This window comes from Poecilia reticulata, chromosome 19 (assembly GCF_904066995.2).
Source record: "Poecilia reticulata chromosome 19, P_reticulata-male-v2, whole genome shotgun sequence".
Taxonomy (NCBI): Eukaryota; Metazoa; Chordata; class Actinopteri; order Cyprinodontiformes; family Poeciliidae; genus Poecilia; species Poecilia reticulata.
In genome coordinates, this window is record NC_088848.1 from 16,793,285 (window position 1) to 16,820,137 (window position 26,853).

Sequence of the window (26,853 nt, forward strand, 5' to 3'; positions counted from 1 at the left end):
GCATAATACTGATGTGGAACCGGATAAAGCTGAGATGCCTGAGGGGAAAATCTTGTTTTCCTTCAAGCTGAATCGTTTCAGAACTTTCACCGTTCTCTTTGTTTCATGTGTTAACTTCAGATGAACTCCACACCTAAACACGTACTTTCCTGTCGGCTCTGTTACACTGATGTGAGTTTTCCTCTAAGACTACCTGTCAGACTCCCAGTAGATAGACTGACTGCTCGCCCCCCCAACCGCCTCCACGGAGCTTCACCTCACACAAACCTAACTGGTTTTGGTATGTACAAAAGAAAAAAAAGACAAAACTCAAAGCACACAAACATGATGTGGATCTAGGTCTCTGCAGCAGCCACGGCGGCAGCAGGCGTGAAAGTCGGAGCACGAAGAGTTTCCAAAACAGACACACGCATGTATTCACTTTTTGTTCATCCTGAACAGGTAATGGCACAATTTTTCACATCAGAGATGGCGTCCCCTATCTGAACGCGCCATCATTAATCTCCCTAATGGAAAAGTAAGTGATCGGAAATAGAGACTGTAATCATGTTTCATGTGTCCTCTCTGCTCAACGGTCTGAGCCTCTTTGGATGGTCCTACTTGTTATTTTTCTACATCTTAGGCATGGGCCGGTGTAACAATTTCCATAAAAAAAATGTGTAAAAAAATTTATTTGTTTTTTTTTTTACACTAAAAATGTATAAAATTATCAATTAGGTTAATTTAAAACAGAAAAGCAACAATTGTTGTGAACAGTGTCATTGGTTTTTGTCATGGTTTTAGTGATCGTCACTTCATTCGACAACAAAACCTAAACAAATTGAGGTTTCTGGATCATTTTTACACCAATTTTTGTGACGCGTATCTGAAATCTCAATGAAGGGTTCATTAATTTCACTAATTGATCTCAAGAAATTAATTTCATCTAGATCTATTGCAAAGTGATTGTGACTTATGGTTAATGAAAACCTAGAATTCTGTTCTTCAGAACATTGAAATTTTCTATCAGACCAACAGAGAGGTTTTTATTTCAGGGATATTCTGTGATGAATCTTTGCATTTCACTTTTTGAATTGAATTAATGAATTCAATTATCTTTTTAGGGGTACTCTAATATACGAGATGCAGCCTTATAAAGTGCTTTTAGGGATGCAAGTCGAGTTCTGCAAGTTTTTAAAAAAAAATTTTGTTCCAGCGGAAGAGTCTAGAGCTACGGCATCACTCAGTGTTTTATTTGGGTTGTACAAAAACACCTTAAGCCCAACAGAAGTAAGATTACATTCCAACATCTTCATGTTGCAGTCCCTACACCCAGAGGGCAGCTTGGTCAAAATGGTTCAAAAAGCTGGAAATCAGGAGAACACCTCCGCCAAGGTGTGACTTTACTGACTCTAACATGTACAAAAAAAAACGTTTTAGATCCAACATTTTCTGTTGTTTCCGCCCCCCCCTTATTTATCCAATGATTTCCTAAAATGATTCCAGGACCCTGAGGATTTCTACTTAGCTGAGCTCTGAGTGCAAAAACACTAAAACCTGGATTTTTTTTCTGTTTGTGAAACAAGATACTTAGGTTATTAGGTTGCTTTTTTGCTTTTGCTTAAGCAGACAAAATATCGCAATAACAACGCTTTTATTATGCTTACTCCTGTGCTGCAGCTCGAGATCGGAGCCGAACTTGGCTCACGAGCACAGAAACCGGAGAGCCGCTGAGCTTTTTCCACCCTTGCCTTGCCTTTTTCCACATTATTGCTTTCATCTCACGCACAAACACACCAGGGAACACCTCCTCTCAGATGGTGTCAAGTTGGACCAAAGTAGCCATTTTGGCTCCGCTCAGGGAATCAATGGCCCATTCTGTTTCTGGCCATATTGTGTCTAAGAGCTAATCAGCCACCAAGGCCTCATTACGGGGGGGATATCTGAGTGCACACACACAGGCACGTACACATCCACGCACACACACACACGCACACACACACACACACACACACACACACACACACACACACACACACACACACACACACACACACACACACACACACAAAAACACTTTCAAAGGAAAACAAGAAGGGCCATGAGACAAAAACACCTGAGGACTGAAGCAAAGAGAAGCATCAGCAGGATTGCAGGAGAAGCAGAACAGCCTAAATTAAAGCAGCAACACGTGGTGTTGCATACAAATGTGTGCAGAGACTCTGCCGTTGTATTACAGGATCTCCTAGCAACTGAATCCGGTATTTTAACGGGCGTCCGCGAGGGGACTGGCAATGTTCATAGCAGAGGTATATCTCTGTTTCTGTAAGCTTACATTCTCAGATGTGGGTTTCGTTGGGAGGTGCGGAGCAGAACAGCATCTAGGCTGAGAGGCAAACCCCCACATTTAATGTGATGCAGAGTGAGCTTATCTCCAGGTAGTCCCCGTTCCATCCCAGATGTCTTTGTCTCCCCGCTGATTGATGGAGGCTTAGCGTAAAGGAGCACAATGCATGCAAATGGCCTCTTTAATTCAACAGGTTCGGGTCTGCATTCGCGTCACGTGGCAACGAAGCACAGGCGGCCAGCGTTGCGGCCGTTGATTAAATTCCTGCCCGAGGCGTCTGTTTTCTGTTTCACAAGCCCATCCGTTCTCAATCCAAACTTATTTTGGGCCGTCTTTTTCTTAAACTGGGATTTCAGTTTTCTAACGTCACGTCTGCTCAGCATCGGTCTCCCTAACTTACTGATCACGGTTGCTCTTTCTCAATGTTTATGCTCCCGGAAGGGTTTCTGCATTTCAGTAAAGTACTCTTAATTGTTTTGATGAAACAAGATGGCGTAGATCCGATTCAAAACAAAATAAACGCGACAGGCCACAACAAAACCAGGGCCGCTTAGAGTTATTTAAAGACTGTCTTTTGGGCCTTTGTCATGGAGTAAATCCTGAACTTCAGTCGAATTAAACTCTGCCTTAACACACACCAGAGGTTCTATGTTTCTCAGCTGATCAGGGAACGCCTTGGGATTCCCCCAGAGAAGCCGACTCTTATGGCTGCAGAAAGGGGAAGTGAACGGTCCTGGTCCAACGTTATGTTACCCGTGTGGATTACGGTCTAACGTACGATGAGAATGTTAGAAACCAAAAGTTTCCTTCAAACGTTCATCTTATTCATCAAAACCAATTACAAAGGCATTATTGAAACAGCTGAACAAAGCCTGGTATGTTAGTCAGCTGTGAGTTTTCCCCACAACCTAAAACGACTCAGATTTATTCTGTCATCAAAATGAAATCAAACACAGTTCACTTTTTTAAAACTCCCTGAAACTCCTATGTGAAGCATGAAGTGGTTTCTTTATGACTTCAACCAGCATATTTAGCAAAAATATGAAATTTATGACAATTTTCTCAAGTTTTCAAGTTTTTCTCTTTCTTCTGCTCTGGCAATTTGTTCCTGGTTTTCCCATGGCGCATCACATCAAATCATTCTTTTAAAGACCTATATGGTATGGTTTTAAGACTTTTTCAAATGTTTTTAACTGCATTTATGTTTTTTTTAAAGGGACAAAGTAAAAAAAAAAAAATTTAGGTTTTAACTTTCTAGCTGTTGATTCGAGGTGACATTGGAACATTTTAATCATTTCTTGTCTGTATTTGTTCCATTCACTTTGTGACATTCTCCAGTATCAGCCTGGTGAAAAACTCTCTCTCCGTGTTGGCCCATTCTGGGCAACAGAATGTTTTCTGTTGCCCAGAAAACATTCATGCTTGACCGCTGAGGGAGTTCTTAAGGTTAAAAACCTGACCTTGACCCCTCCATATGGTCAGGTGCAGATTTCAGTGCAGTTTGAAGGTGTCGGTTTTGTAGCAGGAGCTTGTTTCTCAGTCGGTCGCCTTCTGTTCATGTTGACATTAAATTTGCTTCACTGCCGTAACAGTGATATGTTTTCCATCAGGTTAAAATACATGACAAATTTGAGTTTTCATGATGGTTTCTGAACATCTAAACCCATTTTCTTTCATTTGAACGTCAGAACTCGAACATAATTAAACATAGCTTTAAACCGTATTTCCATTAATGCTCAAAATTGATCGCATCATTTGAACAATGTATTTTTTTTTTAAATGGAAAAAAAAAAGACATGAAGGTCGAACTGCGAGCGCTGGCCTGTGTGTATCGGACGTCGTTCACGTGAGGCCTTGTGAGGAAATGGCTCTTCAAAGTGAATGTACAAGGTCCACTGATGGGAAATCACATACTGTCCCCTTCAACAACCCCACTTATCTTTAGAGATCCATCAAAGCTTTTTTTGCGAGGCCATCAGATGTGCACTTTATTTGTCCTTCAGTTTCAAACATGAGAATTTGAAATACTTTAATATGTTTTATTTTAGTGCTGCTTCAGTCATCATGTGTCTCTAAAATCTGATTTTATTAAGGTTTTTGACATTTTGCATGTCTTATTCTGTGTCTTGTGTAAAGTCCCACATTATGTCCATCTTTCTGATCGACCAACCGACCCACCAACGAGTCAAGGAGAGAACCTGACACCCAGCTACACCCTGCAGCTCCTCCCAGAGTGCCTCAGGGCAACCATAAGCCAGAAGGAATATTCAGTCTCTACTCCGAGTTCTTGGTCTGCTTTCCCATCGGGACAAACGCCCAGAAAACATTCAAAGGCCACGACCAAATAACCTCGCCGGACTATTTTATTGATAAAACTGCTGACACTCTTCTGCTAATATGATGTATCAATTCAGTTTGTCATTTAAAGTGACATATTATCTAATGGAACTCCAACAAAAAGAAGAAAAAAAACTTTGCTCTGTGTGACTAAATCACAGATTTCAAGTTGAGCCTCTCCTTCTGACACAAGGAAAAAAATACACTCCTAAGCATTGTGCTCTATTTCAGAGATGAAATTGAATTTTTTTTTATAGTTTCCAGTTGCAAATTATGAATCGTACTGGTTCTAACAGTTGGAAACTAGTTAGAAAGTGGAAAGTGTCTCATTAGGTGTAAGTCAGGTACATCTGCAGAGAAACTACAGTCTTCATCGCAGAGCTACAGTCAGTGAGTCTTGAGACTGAATCTAAAAACGCACATAACTGCATAAATATCAAATAGATCTTAATATGCATTGATACACACAGGGGAAACAGTTTCATCACTTCTCAGAAGTTAACATCCACAGTCTTCGTTACCTCCGCTCTTGAGGGAACAACCAATGACGGCCAAGGAACGTAATTGATGCCACGCAATAGGCTGATCTACAGACATCAAGTAGCTCTGCACCTTTGTACGTTAACTGCATTTTAGCTGCATTTTCTTTCAAATGCTGTAGATGTGCATTAGAAACAAAAACCCATGAATAGCCAAATTTTGCACAAATAATTTGGAAAACGAATGCAAATAAGTGAGTGTCCCCTGTACATGACTTGTTTGTATTAGTATGTGATATTAATGAGTAAGTCCAGCTTGTCAACTGATGGATGCTTCATGTAGTTTTCTATCTCTTATTGAAATTGTTCCTTTTTGTAATTTATGTTTTCTAAAGTTCAAAAATGTAATTTTTTTAGCTTTGCGTGTGTGAAACCAATCCTTTTCCTTCTTCTTGAGCTTTTCTGTTTCTTCACTAGTATACACTTTACATGTTATAAAAAAAAACTGAGGTTGAGAGTATTTTTAGCTTGTGTTTGTGTTTTCACCATGAAGGCAAACAAGACATGGCTGAGCCCCACATTGTGCTGCTTAGGATTTTATCTGGGAGGTTTTAGGGAGATCAAAAGATCAACTGCCTGGATGCTGAATCATGCCATCTGTGTCGGACTGAGACGTTTGGTAACGACACTCACCTAAACCACCTTTTCTGTCTCTCACAACACTTCCACTGCCCTCCAATAAATAAATTGAGCTTGATGGATGTCTCCGTGACTCTGAGGTCACGATTGAACTCGAAGGAGTCAGCTTGAGCTTGTTGAATGTTTTGAATGCGGGGCGGATCCACTCTGGACTCCATTTGTCCATTTTAATGCCACATCACTGGACCTATCTTAGTTCTCTTTCTGGTTTTCTTGTTGGGAGTTGCCTGTAGTGGTCACACATTTTCTTGTTGCTCAGTAAATGTTCTTTTTACCTTGTGCTTCAAGTCTCTTACACAAGCAGCAGCCCGTATTCCACTTTTAATGGGTGATGGGGCTTGGTTTTACTGTCAGCTTGGATAGCTCTTACTTAAGAGTTTCATTGGCTTTCTAATTTCTGACTCTTCACCTTCCAGCTCCCAACTCTGTGCTAATCTCCGAGGCAGTGGTTTTACAGAGCAGATTGTTTTTCCTGGACTGAGCTGTCTCGGGCCCGAGCATCCACCCAAACCCGTAACAGGCTTTAGCTCTCACCTCGCCTGTCTGGCATTCACCCATCTGTCTGATCCTCATTCTCAGATTTTACCTGCTTTCTACGTCTATATTCAATTTAACTCCACGAGGTTCAATTAACATCACTTTGGTGTGCAAAAAGGGCAAAAACAGCAGGATGGGGTTTTAAGGAAAGGTAATAAAATAGTGTTTTAATGTATACAAATGCAAAGGAAAAGCAGCAAAGTAACAGTTTACTAAAAAAAGTACACAAACTATTGGACCTTTCTGTTTACAATACTGCTTAGTTGTTTCTTAGAGCTGTGCATTACAATATCCTTTAAAATGATTCTGAATTCAATCTTTAAAAAAGGCATTTCTGATTAATGTAGATTTCAATGCGTAAACTTTTCTGGCTTAGAATATTCTGAGCCTTCAACTTTTAATTGGTTTTAGGAATCGGTTCATGTTATATCAAACTTAACCAAATGTTTCATAAACACAGACTTCATTATTTACCACTTTTATCATGACTCACAATTTATTGGATGACATACCACGCTGCCCTCGGCCTTTTTCAACTCTATTATCATGCGACGAGACACCTTTACCTGCTCTTTAAAATGGGACACTTCAGTCCCTCTTCAATCTCTTTCTCCATCCGATGTCTCCGTCTCGCTCCATTCCTCTTTGGGGGCACTTATAATAGGCTGAGTGACAGTGGTGGACAATAAAGCAGCAGAATAGATAGGGGAAGAGTCACGACTGGGAGATCTAAAGCCCGGCTCGTCCTGTCAACCGGAGACGCAAGACACGGCAAGGGCTGCTCAGTCGGACTGAAAAGTAAGGCAATCTCAGCTTTAAATGTGGATAAATTATAATATGCTGAGCAAAGGTGTAATTATCCTCCATATGTCTGTTCGTGTTGTTGAAACAGTGAACACTCAGGGCTTTTAAAGTCCCTGGTTGTACATAGACGGCATTAGAGTCAAGAAATGGGAAATAATAGCCGAGCGCACAGAGGGCAGTTCTCCTAATGACACATCAGGAGACAAAAGTTAAATGTCAAGAGGGATTAAAGTCAAACACCTGCAGGTGACAGCGCTGCCACTCTGTTAGGCATCACGCATTGTCACGTTTTTCAGATGCGATTCAGAAACGTTTGATAAACATTTGATTCATAGGATGAAAGAGTACACATTTTTGGAAAACTGAAAACAAAATAGAAGTGTTTAACCTCCTTTTTTTAGTAAAAAGGCTGTTTTAATGCCAATCAAGTCCAACCTTACTTCTTCCACTGACCAATCATCATCAATGTGGTCATTTAATTAGTAAAGACGGTTTTGGCAGTTTTCTGCTCTAGAGGATACAGTTAGACTTTCTATGTTTATATTTGAGAATCTCCTCTGGATTCATTTTGGTTGCTGAAGGTTTGAAGATTCTCTTCTAAAACACTTCTGAGAGCTTTTCCACATGAATCATCAGCAGCTGCTTTGGTCTCCTTCCTCTGCTGGGTTGCTGAAAGTCTGTGAGAGATTTTCTGTGGTTTCTCCTCACCTGAAATCCTTCAGCTGTTTAGTGTAATTTACTATTTAGCGTAGCATGTGCTGCATCCCATTCAGTCCACCTTTAACCATAAAGCACTTTGAAAGCAACGCAATTCGCCAAAGTGCTGTACACAGACAACCAGAAAAAAGCAATACAAACAAAGCAAATTAATATTACAGTCAAGATACAGTAAGCATTAATCATTCAGTTGATCCTTAAGATCTAAGTAAATTGGCAAGTTTCAGCCTTTGCAAACTGGCTCCATATAAATAAGGTCTTGTTCAAAGTGGAGTACCGTGTTTACCAAAGCCTCTCAGCTCTCAGGTTATCTTTGTGCGAAGCGTTGCTTTTAGCACAGCTTTCACTGACATCAACATCCAGACAGAGCCTCACGGCGACAGCCCCCCTCTACCCACCTCTCTAAAAAACAAAAAAACAAAAAAAAAAACTGAGTAGCACAGAACATGGAGAGGAAACATCTCAGCTGTGACATAATCAAGTTCAGAGTGAGTCTCAGTGGCCTGAAACAGGGGGCTTCGTGTTGCGGCGAGAGGCAGAGCTCCCGTACCGTAGGTCAGGTCAGTGGCTGCTTGCTCTCTGGAGTTGCTCCGTGTGACTCATTGTTGCTCATATTTGATTAAGGCGAAGTGGAAAGTGGCCTCAGTTTGAGAGGGTGTGGCTTTGTGTAAAAGAGGGAAAGCTAACGGCGCAAACACAGTTACACAAGATCAAGATTGCCGGTTTGCATCAGCTGTGATAAATGCAGAGAAACAACCTGACATTTACAGGAAACCTTTTTATACGTCGTCATTTAGGCTGTAGTTCATCAGACAGCGAAGGGGACGTTCTGAACATCACGTACACAGCTTGATTGACAGCGCTGAGACTCTCCTCCTGGCTTCCTGTTGGTTGTTTCTTACCAGGATCAGATATATCCATTTATCTGCCTCATGCTATACTTTTACAACATAATGACAGTTTTAAGGAATATTCAAAAGACATTTTTAGAAAAGTTACCCACTGCAAATTTATAACCCAGGGCACCAAAATGGCTCCTGCCGGCTTTGTCTGTATGTATGCTCTGTGTTTTCTACGAGCTACAAAGAAAAAATGCCCCACAGCTAAACAAAGAATTGAATTGTTTTTCTGTGACAGAATCAGAGGAGCATCTAACTTAACTTAGTTTTTATTTCGTCTCTGACCCCACGCATGCTGGATTTCCTGGTCAGCGACGTCCTCGTGGGACTCATCCCTGTCTCCTCCATTAGCATGGTGTTAAAAGCACTTTGTCTCTGGTGCAACATCCTCGCTCGCTGCCCGCCCAGCAGCCTGTTAAAATGCTTGTTGTCAGGACTATTAAACCCACAGAGGTGGTGGTGGTGGAGGCAGTAGAGCAAAATATAAACCGGCTAACTCTCTGACACGCCACCACCCCCACCTAGCAAATCCCCACCCCTCCGCCAGACCCTTTGCCTCCCCTGAGAACTGCTGATGGAAGCAGAAGAGCGTTTCCCCAAAATACGCTCGGCTTTTCTGCATTTCAACAAGAAGAAGCCATTTTTCAGAATTTCAGCAAACATGTCGCCCACTCTGAATGTTAAATAGCAACAGCTTCCTTTTTGTGGGTCTTAAAAAATGGAAAACCGTTCCAGGCTGCTAACGCTTAAGATTTTTCTCAGTGTCAACAAGTCCCACAAAGAGACTAAGGCGTTTTCTCTGCACTTTCTTTCTTCCGTGGTATTCTGTTGGCAGCCTTTCGCTCCCGATCATATAAATCATTTAGAACTCCTCAGGCACGTAGTCCCGCTCCCCAAGTCCAGCTTGATCCCGCACAACCAAGAATGGAAGCGAAACATGTTTCGGCCGCTGCGGAAAGTTTCCGTCTTTCCACAGCGGCCGCTCACCGCTCAATACTTAGCAGCGCAGCCCTGGATCTTTCATGAAACTTTGATGCAGCTCGGATTGGCCTGCCCGATCGATACCTCATCAGTTACTCGCCAGGTTGAGATGAAGTTGGTGGGAACAAAATAATACAGCTATTCCAACATGCTTTGCTTTGTTGTTTCTGCTTTTAAATATTTATTCTCAGCCTGACAGCAGCGTGCAGACATGCAGATGGAATAAAGCCGCAGTGTTTTTTTTTTATTTCTGGTTTCAATATTTGAACTTCTAAATGCATGTTAGACGCACAATCTCTTTCCAGATCGTCTCCCTGGTCATTTTATCTGATTGGTTTGCGCAAATCCAAGTGAAATACACATACATCTCTTTCTCTAGTTCTGATATTAATATCCTGCCAAGCCACATTTCAAAAAAGCAAACTTGGAACGTGTAGCTCTGCAACTATCCCAGAAGGTTTTTCTTTTTTTTTTTTAATTACTAGACTACGTTGAAGTTATTTGTTCTGGCAGCTGAATGTTCGGCTAAAACTGAATTTTTCTACATGAAGGGAAGTTAGTGCAGATCCAAATGAAGGATTTCAGCAGCAGACGAGAGTGTTGCACCGGCTGCCCGCTGCTGAACTAGCTGCAGGCTGTTGACGCAATCACGTTTTGATCTCTCCCATCATCCACTCTACACACAGACCTGCCCAGAGACCTTTCTTGCTGATCTAGTGCTCGCTGCGGTCAACCCAACTCTGCCCGGCCCCAGTGACCTGCGAGCAGACTGCAGCCGGGCCTCCTCGGTTACAACGGGTTGAGGTGATTGAGCTGTGAATGAAAAAAAAAAAGAAAAAGAAAAAAAGAGACCCACTTAAACGTAAATTTTTCCGCACATTATTTATATATTTTAAAATATTGCATGAATTAAAGTGGAGAGAGGTTTAATAAAACAAGAGTAGAAACAATGAATTTTGCTATTTGCTTGTCTCAAGGGAATTTATAACACAGCTTTCATATGAAATTGTTTGATTAAATGTTTCTCTTGGAATCTAAGAGCAGTTAAACATGCATGTGTGGGAGTTTCTGTTACCCAGCAGATAGTTTTATGAAGATGAGAGATAAATACAATATGCACTCAGTGATATTTAAAACTGCTTGTGGAAGGGAGGGGGGTGGGGGGGACTCTGTTTCCCTCTGTTTGTCTTTTGCTCTCTCGTTCTTTCTTTCCTTCTTCCTTCCTCTCTTTCTTCTTTGACGTGTGAAATAATAAACAGTTCTAAATGCCAATCAGTTTGATTCCAACCACTTCAACTATGATTTCCTACATCTAAATCAACAAAGCAACAATTTCCTCATTAGAGGAAAACTTGCAGTCAGAATTAAATTTAATTAAAAATCTGTGAGCTGACACTCTGTGGACAGGAGACGATCTCTCAATCTGACATATTTGGAGAACTTTTCGCATGACTTGGCTGGGCTAGTAATACCAAGCCCAAATGAGGGATGCTAATAGACTCCTACCGAGGAGACATCATCAAAACGTGCTTGCAGAAGATTTTGGCGAATGGGTGTCTTGATGTCATTGCATCAAACACACACAAACACACACACAAAAAATTGTGCGAAAAAAGAAGTTTCATTGAAATAAAATAATGCCATTTTAAAAATATTTGTTCCCTGAAATGTCTACATTTTACAACAAAATCATCCAAACGTTGATTTTGAATTTTGGTTGTGCATGTTAGAACCGATTCTTCCAAAATTTAATTAGCTACATGCAACTAATTGGTTAGAGGAATGAATGTCCATCTGGCCGAAAGAGCGAAGCCAAACTCATTCAAGAAAGATGTGTATCTGCTACGAGGTCTTAATGTTCCGACAGCTCTTACTGTTAAAAAAAAATATATATATATATATATATATATATGTGTGTGTGTATATAATTTTTATCATTTTACTTCAGCTTGTTTCATTAAATGCAACAAAATGTTTTTGTTTCTTAGTCCACAGAAGCAAAAACAAAACACGCAACCTGGTTTCAAAAAGACAGAGAAGGAACTCAGGATAGAAAATCCTCAACATAGATCACAGTAAAATTGGCTCAGAATAGCACATCTATCTTAGAGGGCAGTTTTACAAGTCTCTCTCTGCTGTTATGTGTGCATGCGTGTGCGTGTATGTGTGTGTGGATGTGTGTGTGCCTCTTGGCCTGGTAAAGGTTACAGTGACAGGTGTAATATTTCCGAATAGGAGATGTCTTGTGAAGTATCTCCAGAAAGTGGGGTCTTGGCCTTTAACGATAGGTTAACCAGATCACTGACAACATCATCAACTCACACACACCAAAAAGCTGGACCTCGTCACAAACCTTCACATTCACTGACATTTTGGTCCCAACTACTGCTATTAATACGTACCTAATCCTCACCTCTCGTCCTCCTCCCACGGCTCCCCAGGACACACAGATTAAACGATCAAACTGAAAAGAATATTATTACATCTGTGTTGGGCTTCCTGGGCGAGTTCTGCGTTGGATGGAGCAGAAACCAAAGAAGGAGCCTGTAAAGGAGGGCGAAGATATTAATATTGAAGAACTGATATGTCCTGAAACCCAGTTCTGATGCTCTGGTGGGAAAACATCTTCTGCTGTATATTCCAAACACTTTTTTTGGTATACTTTTGGGGGATTTCCAAAGGAGTAACCCTTAAGACGCTAGCGTGTAACAAGTGGGATTAAAAATGGCAAATATTAGTTTCCACATCAATATATAGAAATGTATTGTAAACTGTGTAAAGTTTAATTAGCTAAATTCAACTAATTGGTTAGAGGAATGTCCATCTGGCCAAAAGAGCAAATTTTGGAAAATCCTTACCTGATTTAAAAAGGTAAGGACATCATTCCAATATCTGATCTACCTTTAAAGGGTCAAAACTATGCATTCGCTCAAATATTTGTCTCCCATCATATTTGGTTAAATATAAAGCTAGTGACATTTAACTAATGTCAGTAGTTTTAGCCGGGTGGGGGCGAGGGGCTTTTGTAGCCATTATCAAGCTTCTGATACTAGTTGAATTTTTTTTGGCAAACTGGAAAATGTTTATTCAAATTAGCTGTGTTCCTGACATAGACACAACTGTAAAACATAACCCAGAAAGCAGAAACACAATCTGTGCTTTGAGAAGTCATTTCCAGAAGCTTAGTCTTGTTTTATCTGGCCCAGAAAAGCAGCTTGGATGTGTGTCTGGGTCCAGTCTTTCTCTCCTTGCTTCAGTGTGCTGAGTAGCTTGGTTACGGTAAACCCAGTTTCAACTCTTCTCCTCTTCTCTTCCGTCATGTTCCAGACTCCATGACTGTTACAGTGTTCACTCCCCACGCGGACCAGATGCTCCCTCCTGTCTGTTTTCCTATTATCATGTTGAAGGACGACGTTTTGCTTCATGTCGTCCAGATCATTAGATACAGACGTGGTTAGTGTTCTTTTTAATAACTGCACGTTTTTTGCGTGGCGCCCAGAGGACAAACACCCACGTGGCTCGTTGTTCAGTCCATATGCTTTGATACGTGTTGTCATGTCAGTTTTTTTTTTATTGAGTGTGCGGTTTGAGTGGAGGGAAATTAATTTACTTGAGGATTGCACTGGAAATCAATACAAAGAATTTTATTGCGGGTTGTAATTATCAAAAGGTTTCTGTTTTATATAAGCCTGGCCCTGACTTGTATAAAGCTATTTATCAGTCAAAAATAATCATGCAAAAGATGGACGTTTTTTTTCCTGATTATATATTATATATTTCGATTTTGTATTGCCGTTTGTGTTTCATGTTAACACTGTTGCACAGACCTCATTACTGTATACTGGGAACCTCCAAGCAAAGTTCTTGATCAGATGTCCAAACCACCACACCTTACTTCTACTTAGAGGAAAATTGGTGTTATAAAGTTATTAAATTCAATGCAATGTAAATAATAACTTGAAACGTCTCACGTACTTTGAATAAATGCTTTATTTTAGGTTCTGAAGGATTGGAATGCAAAGTGCTGCCATGTTAGGAATCTCTGTATCTTCAGAATATAAGATGAAATAGTTTAGATGACCTGTAACAGCTGCACCTTGGCTCCAGCAGCAGATGGAAACATAACGAAATCAATGAATTTCACAAAATCAATTAATTTTACTCGGAGCAAATTTAGTCACTTTTTTTTTTTTTACGTTTGCTTTTTCTTGCTTCACCATTTTCCCCTCAGAAACAAGTCTTTTTCTTTTCTTTTCTTTTTTTAAACCACAAATGCATTGGTGACACTATTTGGGCTGTTTCATTACAGCATCTTACAGCTCACAGCCTGAACAATGCAGATGATATAAAACCACAGCGATTAGGATGAAAACAGAGGTCAGGAGCTGAGTGTGGTCCAGTAACAGCCCCACAGAGATTCTTTGATTGGGACTTGCAGTTGATATTTTGTCTGGAATCCTAAATAAAATGTAATTTGTGGTCTTAGGTTTTGGACTTTTTCTGAACTTGGTAGGGGTGCTGCTTTATTTTACACTCCAAATGCTTTTATAAATGCTTCTACAAAGACTTCTGCAATAGAAGACCGCCGCTGCCGTCCTTAAGCTAGGCTTTATGTTGTATTTGACTTGTTTTATGTCGGGGTACTATGAAGGTAAATATAATCTCTTGATTTGTACCATTGTAGCAGTCTGTTTTAATAGCCTGGTCCTTTTAAAAACAAAATCATGGAAACGCCAGCAGACAATCTATCTGCCTTCAACTGTGTCATTGTTTAAGTGCGTTTGCCACACTACTGGAATGGATACAAATCAATTAAATGTGCTGATTAAATTCAGTCTTTGCAGCTCTATTTGAGGTTTCATTAAATCAGAAACACTACTTATGTTAATAAGGTGTAAATAAAGACTCCCCTGATCCAGGAGGTCAGTGCAACACCACTGACCTCCTCAGTCTGGCCATGTGTATTCAGTGGCCATGTCTATTCGAAAAGGAAGCTTCTCTATCAGCTTTTAAGTAAGAATACGACTTTAATCACCTGTTAGTGATCAGTTTTTATATACATTTCATCCCTGCATTCTGCGTTCATGTCTGCCGTTTACAGAAGGTGACGAGCTGGTACCAGCAGTTCCCATCTGGACTCGGAATAAAACGCGGACCTTATCGGCTCGACTCGGCGCGGCTCTTCGTTATCATCAGTCAGAAGCCGGTTGGACGCTGCTGGGATTATCACACAGCTACACCGAACTAGACGAGCTCGCAGCGCTTTGATAAGAGTTTTCAGTACTTGGCCGGGTCTCTGTGGAAAACTTTTATTGGTTGACATTTGGCAGAGCAACCCATCATTGGAAAACAGCAGAGGCTGAGCAAATAGGAGTGGAGCAAAGCAACGTGTCTTTGGTGTGATAGAGCAGCTCCGAGGCCAAATGGGAGGATCTGAGACCCAGAAAGTTTACATGAAGCCAGAGTAATTGATCTAAACTTTTCCCCGTTTCTCTCTCTCTCTGTTTGTGTCTGCAGGCTGTGGAAACAAATTTGGCCTCCAAGGACAGTCACTGGGTGTTTGTAAATGAGGTAAGATGCCACGATGTTAAATCCGTGAGACAAAATTTCTCTCCGAGTCACGATGGAGAAGGCAGCCTTAGTGTTTCATTATGTTGTAAAGCAGGAATGTCAAAAGTCTGGTCAAAGGACCTATTTGTTGCCCAGGAACTGATTTTGTGATGACTGCAATTCAGTTTAAATTGTTACTGACAAATTAAAATCTCGCAACAACGGAAAACGTAAGGCACAACACGACGTATCATCTTGTAATAACCATGCTGCTTTACTGTCTCTTTAATTTCATTGAATGGATAATGCATCCATTCAGTGTCTTTGTCTCAAAACCTTACACTGGTGGACCCATAATCACTTTATACTCTACAACTTAGGAATAATACTTGACCAGCACGGTCAGCAGGGTGTGACGGGTGTTGATTGGACTTTGTGTTCAACTTTCCTGTGTTTTCCTGCTTCAGCACATATCAAATAAATGAAGGAGAACGACTAATTAAGCTGTTGTGTTTTGAAGCAGGAACTCATAAAAGTAAAATAAAATTTAGGACTGGTGTGTGCCTCTCCTGCCGTAGATGAAGCTCATTGTTTGGTATTATTGATGCAGGATCATCTTTAACGTTTACACCTTTCCCAAACTCTGCTTTTCAAGCATGAACACGTTAAACCTAAGTTCAGAGTGAAAGCCATGGATGTTTGCGCACTTTTATAAATTGGAAACGACGCAAATCTCCAAAGCTTTGCTCAAGGCCAGGAAACTATGGGATTCATCTGTGCATTATAATGCACAGATATTATAATCAACCAATCAAGCAGACTAACTTGGACTATTGGCAATGTAATTCAAGCATAAGCAAACACGCCAAGAAAATAAATAAAAATTAACTCAGGGCTTCGTGACGACTTCATACACATAAAATATTTACTCTATCGGATTCATCTGTGCATCTTCGACCAATCAACCGGACTGACCGGCAATTTAATTGAAGCAGAAACAAATAGACCAAAATAAATCACTCACAGCTCTTCATAACAACTTTATACTCTTAATATATTCTTTCTTTTATACAGTAACCGCTCCTGAACCAAAACAAATGAACCGAATGCCACGTTGAGAACTTCTTCAGTAGCTAATTACTTTTTATTTCCAGCTTATTTTTAAATCAAATGAATTATCTTTCTAAATATCCTGTGAGTCTATATCACACGCACACCCTGCAGGTATCTCTCTCGTCGGATAAATGTTTGTTTTCTCTACATTTTCTTTTATTTTACCACATTTTAATTTCCTTACAGCTCCTGCTTATTTTACTGCTAACTGGTGTTAGTAACCACAGCAGCGTGTCAAAACCCCTTTCTGATGTCTCTGGACTCTACGTTCTTGTGAAGTCGACTGTGGAGAGCGGCATCTTTGTTCCAGCGACGGCCCGTTTACCTCCAGCCAGCTTTTACAAACTATAAGCCCTGAATCTGTCCCTTTGCTCTGAAGCAGGCAAACCTCTGTGTGTCCCTTAATTATAGAGCAGCTACTTTCTCCTCCTCTCAGTCGCCACAACCTGCCTCAGCTTGCTCTCCTGATTTGCTGTCACCTACAGATGGTGTCTGGACTTATCTCCTCTGTGTGTCCTCTCCTCTGACACAGCTACCAAACACAACATGTCTCTGTTTTCTTTATCAGACGTGTTGTGTCTTTAATACAAGCTAATGGATGTAAAAAAAAAAAAAAGAGAAAAAAAGAGAAAAAAAAATAGGGTTGATGTTATAATGCTGGTAAATGTTAATGGGAACGGTTCTTAATTCTTTCTTATTGACATCACTACCTAAAAGCTTCACCTCTTGTTTTTTTTTGTTTTTTTTAATCACAAAATCCCACAAGCCTTTACATTTCTTTATTTTTGTAACAGATTCATGTGGGCAAAGTATTTTGTTTTTGTTTTGAGGATGTTCTTCACCAATATTCTAAGGATGGTTAGGATGAGACAAAATAATCAGACAAACAAAAAATCTGGTACTTTACTGAATAAAATAAGAGTCAAAGTAAAGTCACAACTTACAAAAACAACTAACTAAAGACGAAATGCTTGTTGGAAAAATCAACATGAAACTACTGAAGTCAGTACTGACAATAGGTAATGCATGTAAAACCAGTGCAAAGTACTCTCAATGACAATATGCACCATTTACTGTATGTACACTTCACCTCTTAACTGCATAGATATGAACCGTATCTACAAACATAATGTGTTATTTTAAACATCTTTAGTCTTTATTCAGTGAACTAACTCAGGGTGAATAGAAATTGTACTCAAGTATAAGTAGTGATGAATATTTGAAAATGTTAGTCGAGTGGAAATAAGTGCAGCGGAGTGAAACTACTGGACAAATAATTGCTTAAAATAAGTTACTTGAGTGTTTTCTTCACAGCTAAATCATCCGTGGTGTGGTTTTTAACAACCTTTTTGTCACCTTATTTGAAGTACATTAACACTAAAGAACGTTGATTGATAGTGAAGGATTATCATTGTTGTTGAGATCGATTACAGTGACCGGTCCCAGCAGTTCTACTATAAACAAATCAATTCACATAGACATACTTAGAGAGAAGGTGAAAGACCAAAACACTGGCAGAATAAAAAATAATAATAAAATAAGCATTTGAACCAAAACTGAGGGAAAGTATCAGGGTTGGGGTAGGAAAGACAAAAAGCCTGGCAGTGAGGAAGGAGTGAAGATCTCAGCAGGGCCACAGTGAAACCACATGGATGGGTCTGAGTGTGTGAAGCAGCAGCTGTCACGTTTTATCTCTGAACAGTCAAAAATCTACACAATGACTTTGAGCACACTGAAGCTGCTCAGACGCTGAGTTCAGAAAACAAAAGAACCGTTTCTGTCAAGTCCTGGAATGTGGAACAAAGGAAGAACAGAGAGAGAGAGAGAGAAAACTTAGCACAGGAATATGAATAAAATACATCCATTCAACTCAACTAATCTGAATAAAATGATCTGAAAGAAAGAGAATAAAGATGAATAAAGGTGATTAGAGGCTGAACATTTCAGAACAACAGCTCTGCTAATAAAAACCAACTGGATTAAAAATACCTGTTTGCAAACGTTGCACAATATCAGAACGTCAGTGACGCAGACAGACGTTTTCACAAACAGAGAACAAACGCAGGCTGTTATTACTCCAGAGACTCTTCGGGCCATGAGTAACACCAGGAAAATAACATTCCAACTCCCCGTAGCCGGATTAAAATGAAATAAATACTAATATGATGGAGCTGACCTTCCATAAAAGGAATATCGATTAAATGTAAACGGATCCTAAAAACCCACTTCTATGTAAAAAAAAAACATTTAGTCAGTCAGCTGAGATAAATATGATCCGGAATTTGCTGTGAGACACATATTTAAGATTGTGCTGCTAGTGAGGATCTACTGGCTGCATTGGACTTTAGACTGGACTTCAGAAATGAAAAAAAATATATATATATATTAAAAAAAACTCTGTACCCCAAGCCATGATCTCCTTACCTGAAAGTGTTCAAAAAGTAACTTTTCAACTTTCTTTTTTATTTATTGCTTTCTTTTTTTATCTCGTGTTTTTCTTCTCATGGCTGTACGTAACGCCGCCTTCCTGATGAACAAAACCTAATTACCCGGGGAACTTATCGGAAACGGGCGGCGTTAACGAGACACGAAATGCGATAACTGTAAATGACACCGGGTGCTTCTCTTTGAAATGTAAATCCAATTCTTTGTGAACAAAAAGCACCTCGCCAGGTTACATCACGGCTGCTCCCGCTGCAGCCGTTAAAGTCGTCACCCGTATTGACAACTGAATCCATCAGAGTCGCGCTGCTCTGTCTGGGATCTTCTCCTTTATCCCTTTTCATTTTTCTCTTCTCTGTCCTGCCGTAAGTGCCTGAAACACAAGCAGCGGGTAATTGTTGGTCTGTAGGCGGTGAGAGTTGGAGGGCTCCTTTTAATCGACAATAAAGTAAATCTAAAAAAAAAAAATGGAATACCCGACCGTACTCGCCTACTTTCACCCCTGGAAATATACGTTTAGCTTTTACTGGTAAAGTTTGCTATGGTTTAGATGTTTTTTTTAAACTTACTTGTTGATAAGATGTCAAAACATATTTACATTTTGAACTAATTTCCTCTGATAAAAAAAAAAAGTCACCTCTTTGAACAAACATGAGACAGAAGGTCTTTCTTAACCTGCAGCCGTTCCAGTTACTCTGTTTTCGGAGACTTGCTGAGGTTTGAAGGATGTGTTAGTGAAATATTAATGTGTGAAAGATGAATATGTGATTTATTTGTGTTTGTTTACCTAGAAGGATACAGGAATTGAAGGTGAAATGTGGACTTTTATTTTTTTAGTAACTTAATTTGCTTGTTTTGGTGTAGTAAACAAAATTCATAGTGGTCTGAAAACCAAAACGTGTCAGTTAGGCTGATGAAGTAAACAAACTTGGTAAAAAAAAAAAATTAATAAAATAAAACAAGATACGAAAAACACTTTACGATTTTAATGAGTGAAGTAAGTTGGTGAAGTGCATGAACTGAAATCATTTTTGTTGGGTTTAGGAATCAAAACCTTAATTCTGCTGTGCCTATGAACAACAACAAAAAACGTTTTACAAAGTAAAAAAAAAAAAGAATTAAAAAATACACTTTGTGAAGTCATTTAGAGAGAGGTCATTCCAGTCTAGAAATATATATATAAAAAAAGGAAAAACTGCTGTCTTTTAAGAAAGGTCCAACCAAGCACTGAGTTTACAAATTAACCTTTGGGTAGAAAACAACGTTTGCTTTGTTTTTGACATGTTGCGTTGTTTAATGTGCTGCCCTTGGTGAAATAAGCTTGAATTGAATTGAATTATCCAATTCAGTTCAATAAGTTTATATAAATAGTGTCAAATCACAACAAATCCAATCATACAGACAGATTTAAAGGCACTTTTGTACATTTCAATTTGATGCTAGTTTTTTAAAAGAAAACATAGTGAAATGCAGTGTAATTCTGAAATTGGTAAAACAGTTTTTTGTCTAAGGAAAGCCAACCAGACACTTTGTGGAAACTTCTCATTCTGAGAGCAGAATTCCCCTTTACCAGGGAGAAGCCGCCAGCAGAACCGGTCCAATTGCTACACATGTTTCACTGCGTTTTTGTTAACGCGAGTTATTGAAGCACAATGGTAGATTTAAAATACATCCACCACAGATTTTAAGGTTTACATGTAAAACAACCCACTTCTACGCTGTAATGTTATTTTTTGCTTTTTACGTGATCCAGAAGTTGCTATAAAGACGTTTTACCCGCTGCTAGGCTGTAATAAACCTTATTCATTTTTCTTGAGCTGCGGTAAACAAAAAACTTCTCAGACATTAACGCATTTTTCTGCACAGCCTCCTCACCTGCTTCCTGGAGACGGCGTCGCTCTGCGTTTCTCAGAAAAATCACTGCCCTCCAAAACCTCTTATCTGATTCTTTCCGCAACTCGTCCACTTCCTGTTTGCTGTTGCCGTCGGCTCCTCTTAAGCCTGCCTGTGCCTGAATGGAGGTGGTTTATCGTTTAATGTGGCATTACATGCAGTTTAGTCTCCATTTTGGTGATTGTTTTTTTTTTTTTTAAATATGACTTTGGCTAATGCTGACATCCAACTGATGCTAGAAATATGAAGTAACTTATTACATGCAAGTGAAATTTCAAGGTCTGTGGAACAGAATGAACTCTGATTTAAAAATATCCAAAAAGTTATATTAGATTTTCACATAAATAATTAAGAAATACATTTAAATTAATATGAGGTTTTTTTTTTTAACAACTTTGTATTTTAGCGCTTTGGTCTCTTCGAATTTATTCTTCATTTTGCAGAAGTTAAAACGAAACAAAAATCACATTTTTACCACTTCATTCTAAAGTCAATTCATTTCACAGCTGGTCTCAGAAAAGAAAAACATGATTGCTCAAGTACTTTTAACAGCAAAGTGAAGAAATATGCTGATGACCACAGGGTCTTCTTCTGGTCACAGAAAGTGTTTGGTACTTAAGACAAAACCTCTATAAAAAAAAAAACCAAACACATAGTTTCCAGCACAGATAATTATTGTCTAGCCTTTAAAATATGGGGTTCACGTCGAGATTTTAATGTGAAGCAGCTGCCACTTTTTATGTGGATGGAATAAATTATATTTCAGTAGAAATAACAGAGTGAGTCTTGTGTCTCGGTTGCTTTTACGGCCCCCGATTTTTTGACATTTAAAACCTTTTTCTTTTTTGTTTTCTTCCCAGTGAATGAAAAAAAAAAAAAAATCCTGAATCACTTCTGTTTACAGCTTCATGTTTAATTGGATGAGGACGACATAAGGAGAAACCGAACAGAGTGGGTTTACTTTACTTCAGATGGGGACTATCTATAATTACACCTTCAAGAAAATAATTGGCTTTCTCCTTGTTGTAGCAGTTAAACATGTATACGAACGAGTATAGGAAGCTCTTTAAGAGACAGCGTGACTGCGCTCTTATGATTTAAAACCGGCTGCTTGGTCGTATTAATTAACGTGACATCGTCATATAGAGGAAAGAGTCGCGCGCCGCTTTATGAGACGCCTCGAACTCACGGCAAAACATTTGTTCTGCCTTTCGTTTCTTCCCCTTTGCTTACATGACCGCAGGAAATCAGCGACACGGAGATCCTGGAGCTGACCCACAGCGCGCTGGGGCGCATGACTGTGATCCGACAGATTTTCCCCCTGTGGAAGGACAGCAGCACCCGGTGCGTGAGGCAGAACCACCGGATCTCGTCGCTGCTGTGCGACCCGCAGGAAGGATACCTGCAGAACCTGGAGGTAAAAAAAAAAATCAAATAAAAAAATAACCACTGTCAGTATGTCAGTCAGAAATGTTCAAGCAGCAGATGTGTAAGTTTTAGTTTGCAACTGACACCGGTTGGCAAGGTGATGTGCCCACTCTCCACCTCTGCCGTAGTTTGAGTTGTACATCAGGTTGGGAAACATGCAGCGAAGGAAAAGGCTGGTTCTACACATCTGTCAGCTTCTGCTTACTGAAGACTTATAAACAGTCTGAACAACTTTTTTTTGTGTGCGTGTGTGTTTATGGAGACAAAGTAACCAAAAAAAAAAAAAAACACATCTTTGTTAAAATAATTACTATCAAGGCACAGAATTGTTGTTTTGACTCTTGATGATCAGGAATTAACATCACATCTGCATTTTATGACATCGATTAGATGACATAAACCTCCAAATGCTCTCCCAGTAGGTTTGCTCCTTACATTTTTGGCTCAGATGACTCTGTGATGACGCAGGTTGCACGCATTTAAATATGCACGCGTGATATTTTGAGGAAAAATATCCACCCAAAACGTATGTATATTTATGCGAGAGCCTGACCAAAAAGCAGCGGGCTTTCAAAAGACTCGCGCTGTGAATTATTCACCTCATTTTGAAAGCAGGTGATCATTTCAATGCATAGGAAACGGGACTAAAGGGGATTCGTTGCACTGATAGCTGGAGATTTCACTGTGTTCCCCTGATATATATGCTAATCAGTGCATTGAATGCATGAAGCCATCTGATAGAATTTCACTTCAACTCTTTTTTTTTCTTATTAGCATTTTTGACAGAAATAATTAAATGGAAACATCACTCTACTGTCATTTACAATCTGCAGCTTTGGACTTTTTTCCCCCCACATGTTTTACCATCTGTGCCTGCTGCAGTTCCACATTTAAAGTTTGATTATGCAGCCGAGACATTTGCGATTTGATAACTTTCAGGTATGACGATTCTTGTGGGCCATATTTAACCCTTTCATGCATGAATTATGATCCTTTGTGTTCAGATTTAGATTTTTCTGAAGGCATAATAAGAGGTAGGAAATTTTTTTTCAGTTGATCAATTGTGATTTTCTGAAAATACAAAGTTGTTGTTTGGAAAAATACATCAGTAGTAGTATTCTTAAGGGGTTATCTGATGTCACAATATTTTTTTTACCTGCAGGAGTCGTCTACATTAAAAGGAGGGACCGGGTCGGTCGGCATGCTTTATTGTCTGTCGGCCATATTGGATTTAACTAAAATAATTTATAGCATTTGCAGCTGGTGGCCAGTAGTTGATGGTGTATTTTATGATGCATTAGTGTCCACTTCAGTGGTCTGTGTGCATTTATAACATAAAAATCCACAAGAGGCACAAGAAAATGGCTTTTAGACAGACAGCTGTTCACTGTAGTGACCATTATGCATAAAAGGGTTAAATTGGCTTTCAGAAGTTTAATGTTCAGATATAAAACAAACTTTCTCAAAAGTTCCACGAGAAGGTGCCGATAAATCAGATAATCTTTACCAGTATATTGTGGTGGGGGTTTTCTCGTGGTTTTGAATAATTTCTTTTTTATTTCAGTGTTTTTGATCAAATGAAACCTTCACATTCTTCTCATTCAACTTTTTGTGTGCTTGCAATGCTTAATTTATTCCCAATAATTGCCGCCCTTGTATGTACCAATTATTCTTTTCGATTAGGATCCTCATCCTTCTTCCTCCTGGAGGACAGACAGACAGACAGGCAGGCAGGCATTTGAAAAGGGGTTGAAAACACAGGCCTGACCTCCACGGCTAAACATGAAAATTCAAATTCTGTACATCACTTCTGAACCAATTTTAGTCTTTCCCAGCCACAAAAGCACAAAAGGTTCATTTTCGGGAACAGGAAGAGTAATTAGAGGGTTTGCTTTGTTTAATGAAGGGCAAAGGAAGACGTAATAAGCAGCCAAATTCATAAAATGATGGCGGTATTTAATCAGTTTAGAGCGAGAGCTCCGGTTAGGAAAAGCTGAAGGAATAAAGCTGTCATAGTTTGCAGTGGTCTTCTTAAGGCAGAGTCAGAAAAGGCCATCTTACTTGTTATTTGTATGAAAAATTTTCCCTCTACATCTGTAATTTTTTTTTAGGTTGGATGCTTAACATATTTTGCTTTAATCAGAGGGAGTCGGGTTGTGCGTTCCCGCATTTCTGCTTGCATCCTGAACAGAAGGAACGTAAATGATTCAAGAATACCAAACTCCACACACTAAAGCCCGTTTTAACATGTGGAGACGATGACTCACTTTGTAATGTTTACCTGTTCAAATGCTTGTTAACAACAATAGTGAGTCAGCCAGTCACATGGCTGATAGCGACAGAGGCGGTACTAGCCTGTTTGGTGCCCTGGGCGAACGACATTCAGATCATTTTTATATTCCTCCCCATAACTTATGTATAAATGTTTTTTTAGTAATCCTTGTATTCTCGTTCAGTGTAAAAGGTCTGACACAGAGGCCTATTTCTTGTTCCTTCTCTTGAAAATGGCAGCAAGACAAAAGCTCTTAGCATAAAGTGTCCCACATCCACAGTCGAGGCGATAATTTAAAAAAATGTGCAACTATTGGAACAGTGGCAAACAAAGTTAGCCTTTTATTTTGCCACAAAGTTCAGTGATGTCGATAGTAACCGTGGCTTAAAAAAGTCAAAGTCTCCATGGCAACAATATGACACTTTCCACATGGTAACTGTTTGTTTGTGACTTTTTCCAGGGAGAAGCATTTTCAGTCCTACCATTACAAATGCAAATGTGTGGATTGTTATGAAAAGTACTATGACTTTGGTCAAATGAGTCTTAAATTGAGTTTTGCAGTGAACAGGGAATACATGGAAAAGTACCTCATCTACCACTAAAACTGGATCATAAATGCGGGTGTCTCAGGAGGATGAGGAGGATTCAAAATATACTTTCCAAATCACAGAAATTGTTGATCCTTACACAAAATTGACTTTTTTTTACCCCCCATTAGACCCCATCTCAGTCCTCAGAGTGAAATCTTGACGTAAAATTGGGCTGAGTAAAAGAGAAGAGCGTCAGAAAGGACCTACAACAGTTTACTGATTTGTACATTTACTTCTCTTTTTTTCTCAGATATAGATTTTTTGTTTTTACTGAGTAGATCTTACACAAAAACAAAACTATTATAAAGTAGTTAGTATAAAGGCAAGAAAGAGAAAGTAAAGACCAAAATTTATAAACCTGCTTTTGACTTATATTTCTTGGATGCAGATGTACTTAGTATTATTCATGAATGAAATAGTAAAAAAAAAAAAAAAAAAAAAAAAAATCACCGTAAGAAGGTAAGATCTCGAGCAGTTTCATTTAGATTTGTTTGTTTTTTGGGGGGTTTTTTGTGGTTTAGAGCTACCTCTCGCTCGCTCTCCGTCTCGGCTTTAGTGTTTGCCGTCAGCTCCTGATGTAATCTGTCAGCACGCCTTACCAGAAACAAATTCAAATTGGTCTCATTCCAGAAAATTTGGTCGCATCTCATCTTCAGGCACAATCTTCCTCCCACTCACACTGAGTGTTATTTCCACTTGTGAAATCTCTGCGGTGATGTGGGGCTGACATTTAAAGACAACAAACAGAACAATTACTGTAATGAACACTGACAAATGCTGGCTTTTTCCCCGTCATGTTTTGACATTTGCTGGAGACGAGTTCAGTTTTTCTTTTTCTTTTCTCTTTTTTCTTTCCTCGCCACGTCAAGCATCGAGCACCAATGTCATTCTCGCTTTAATTTTTTCTTTTTTTTTTGTTCTTCATTCAGACTCTTGTCTCGTCTTTTCCCCGTGAAACCGGCTCAGCTGTCTTGGTTATTTTCCCCCCTCGTGCCTCGTCTCTTTTCCCTTCTTCATCCTTCACTGTCTCCTCTGGCCATTCGAGATGACCTGAGAATATTTGCCTCTTCTTCCATTTCTCACCTCCCATCATTACCCTCATCCTCTCTGCCGACCCTCTCCGTCCCTCTCACCTGGAACGTTCGGCAAGAAGCGAGATGAGGACATTTGTTTCAATCGTTTGTGCAAAAGAGCGTCAAATGTCTCTGTGAGAATTAATGGTGAAAAAGTTGAAAGTCTTAGACCAAAAAAAACCCAGAAAAGTTGAATTTATGTGGAAATATATATATTTTTTTGAAAAGTAACGTTCTATCTCCCTTCTCCTTCCATCATTCCCTTTCATATTGCCTTTGTCATGTAAAATTTCATCTTTAGTCTCTCCATGACCAAAGAGGACACAGAAAAGAGAAGTGTGTGCATCTGTGTGTGTGTGAGGGCCAGTGGAAGCGTGCAGCGTGGCCTTCATGCCAGTCAGCTCTGCTTATCTGCACAACGTGATGCTCATTTGTCACCCTGCATTTGGTCTCTCCTTCCTGCCTGTATGTGTGTGTGTGTGTGTGCGTGTATGTGTGTGTGCGTGCGTGTGTGTGTGTGTGCGTGTGCGCGTGTGTGTGTGTGTGTGCCACAGTGTGCTTCCTGGGTGCTTGGTCAGGGTGACATGTGGACAGGCTGGCTGCTAGCTGACTGTCGTCTCAACACCATCCAGCTCGTCTGTGCGCTCGGGTGCCAGCAGCGCTCTTGGTGGTGTTAGATTTGTGCTGGCAGATGATGCAGTTCCACAGATGTG

The 26,853-nt window shown here is 39.7% G+C and overlaps 1 protein-coding gene across 1 annotated transcript in view; it reads left to right on the forward strand.

Moving 5' to 3' along the window:
* grid1b (glutamate receptor, ionotropic, delta 1b) overlaps nt 1–26,853 on the forward strand; it is a 437,216-nt gene that overhangs the window by 349,458 nt on the left and 60,905 nt on the right. The window contains exons 6-7 of the mRNA XM_081601023.1: nt 15,297–15,350; nt 22,021–22,194. Coding sequence (XP_081457149.1) covers nt 15,297–15,350; nt 22,021–22,194 — 228 coding nt within the window. The remainder of the gene's footprint in view (nt 1–15,296; nt 15,351–22,020; nt 22,195–26,853) is intronic.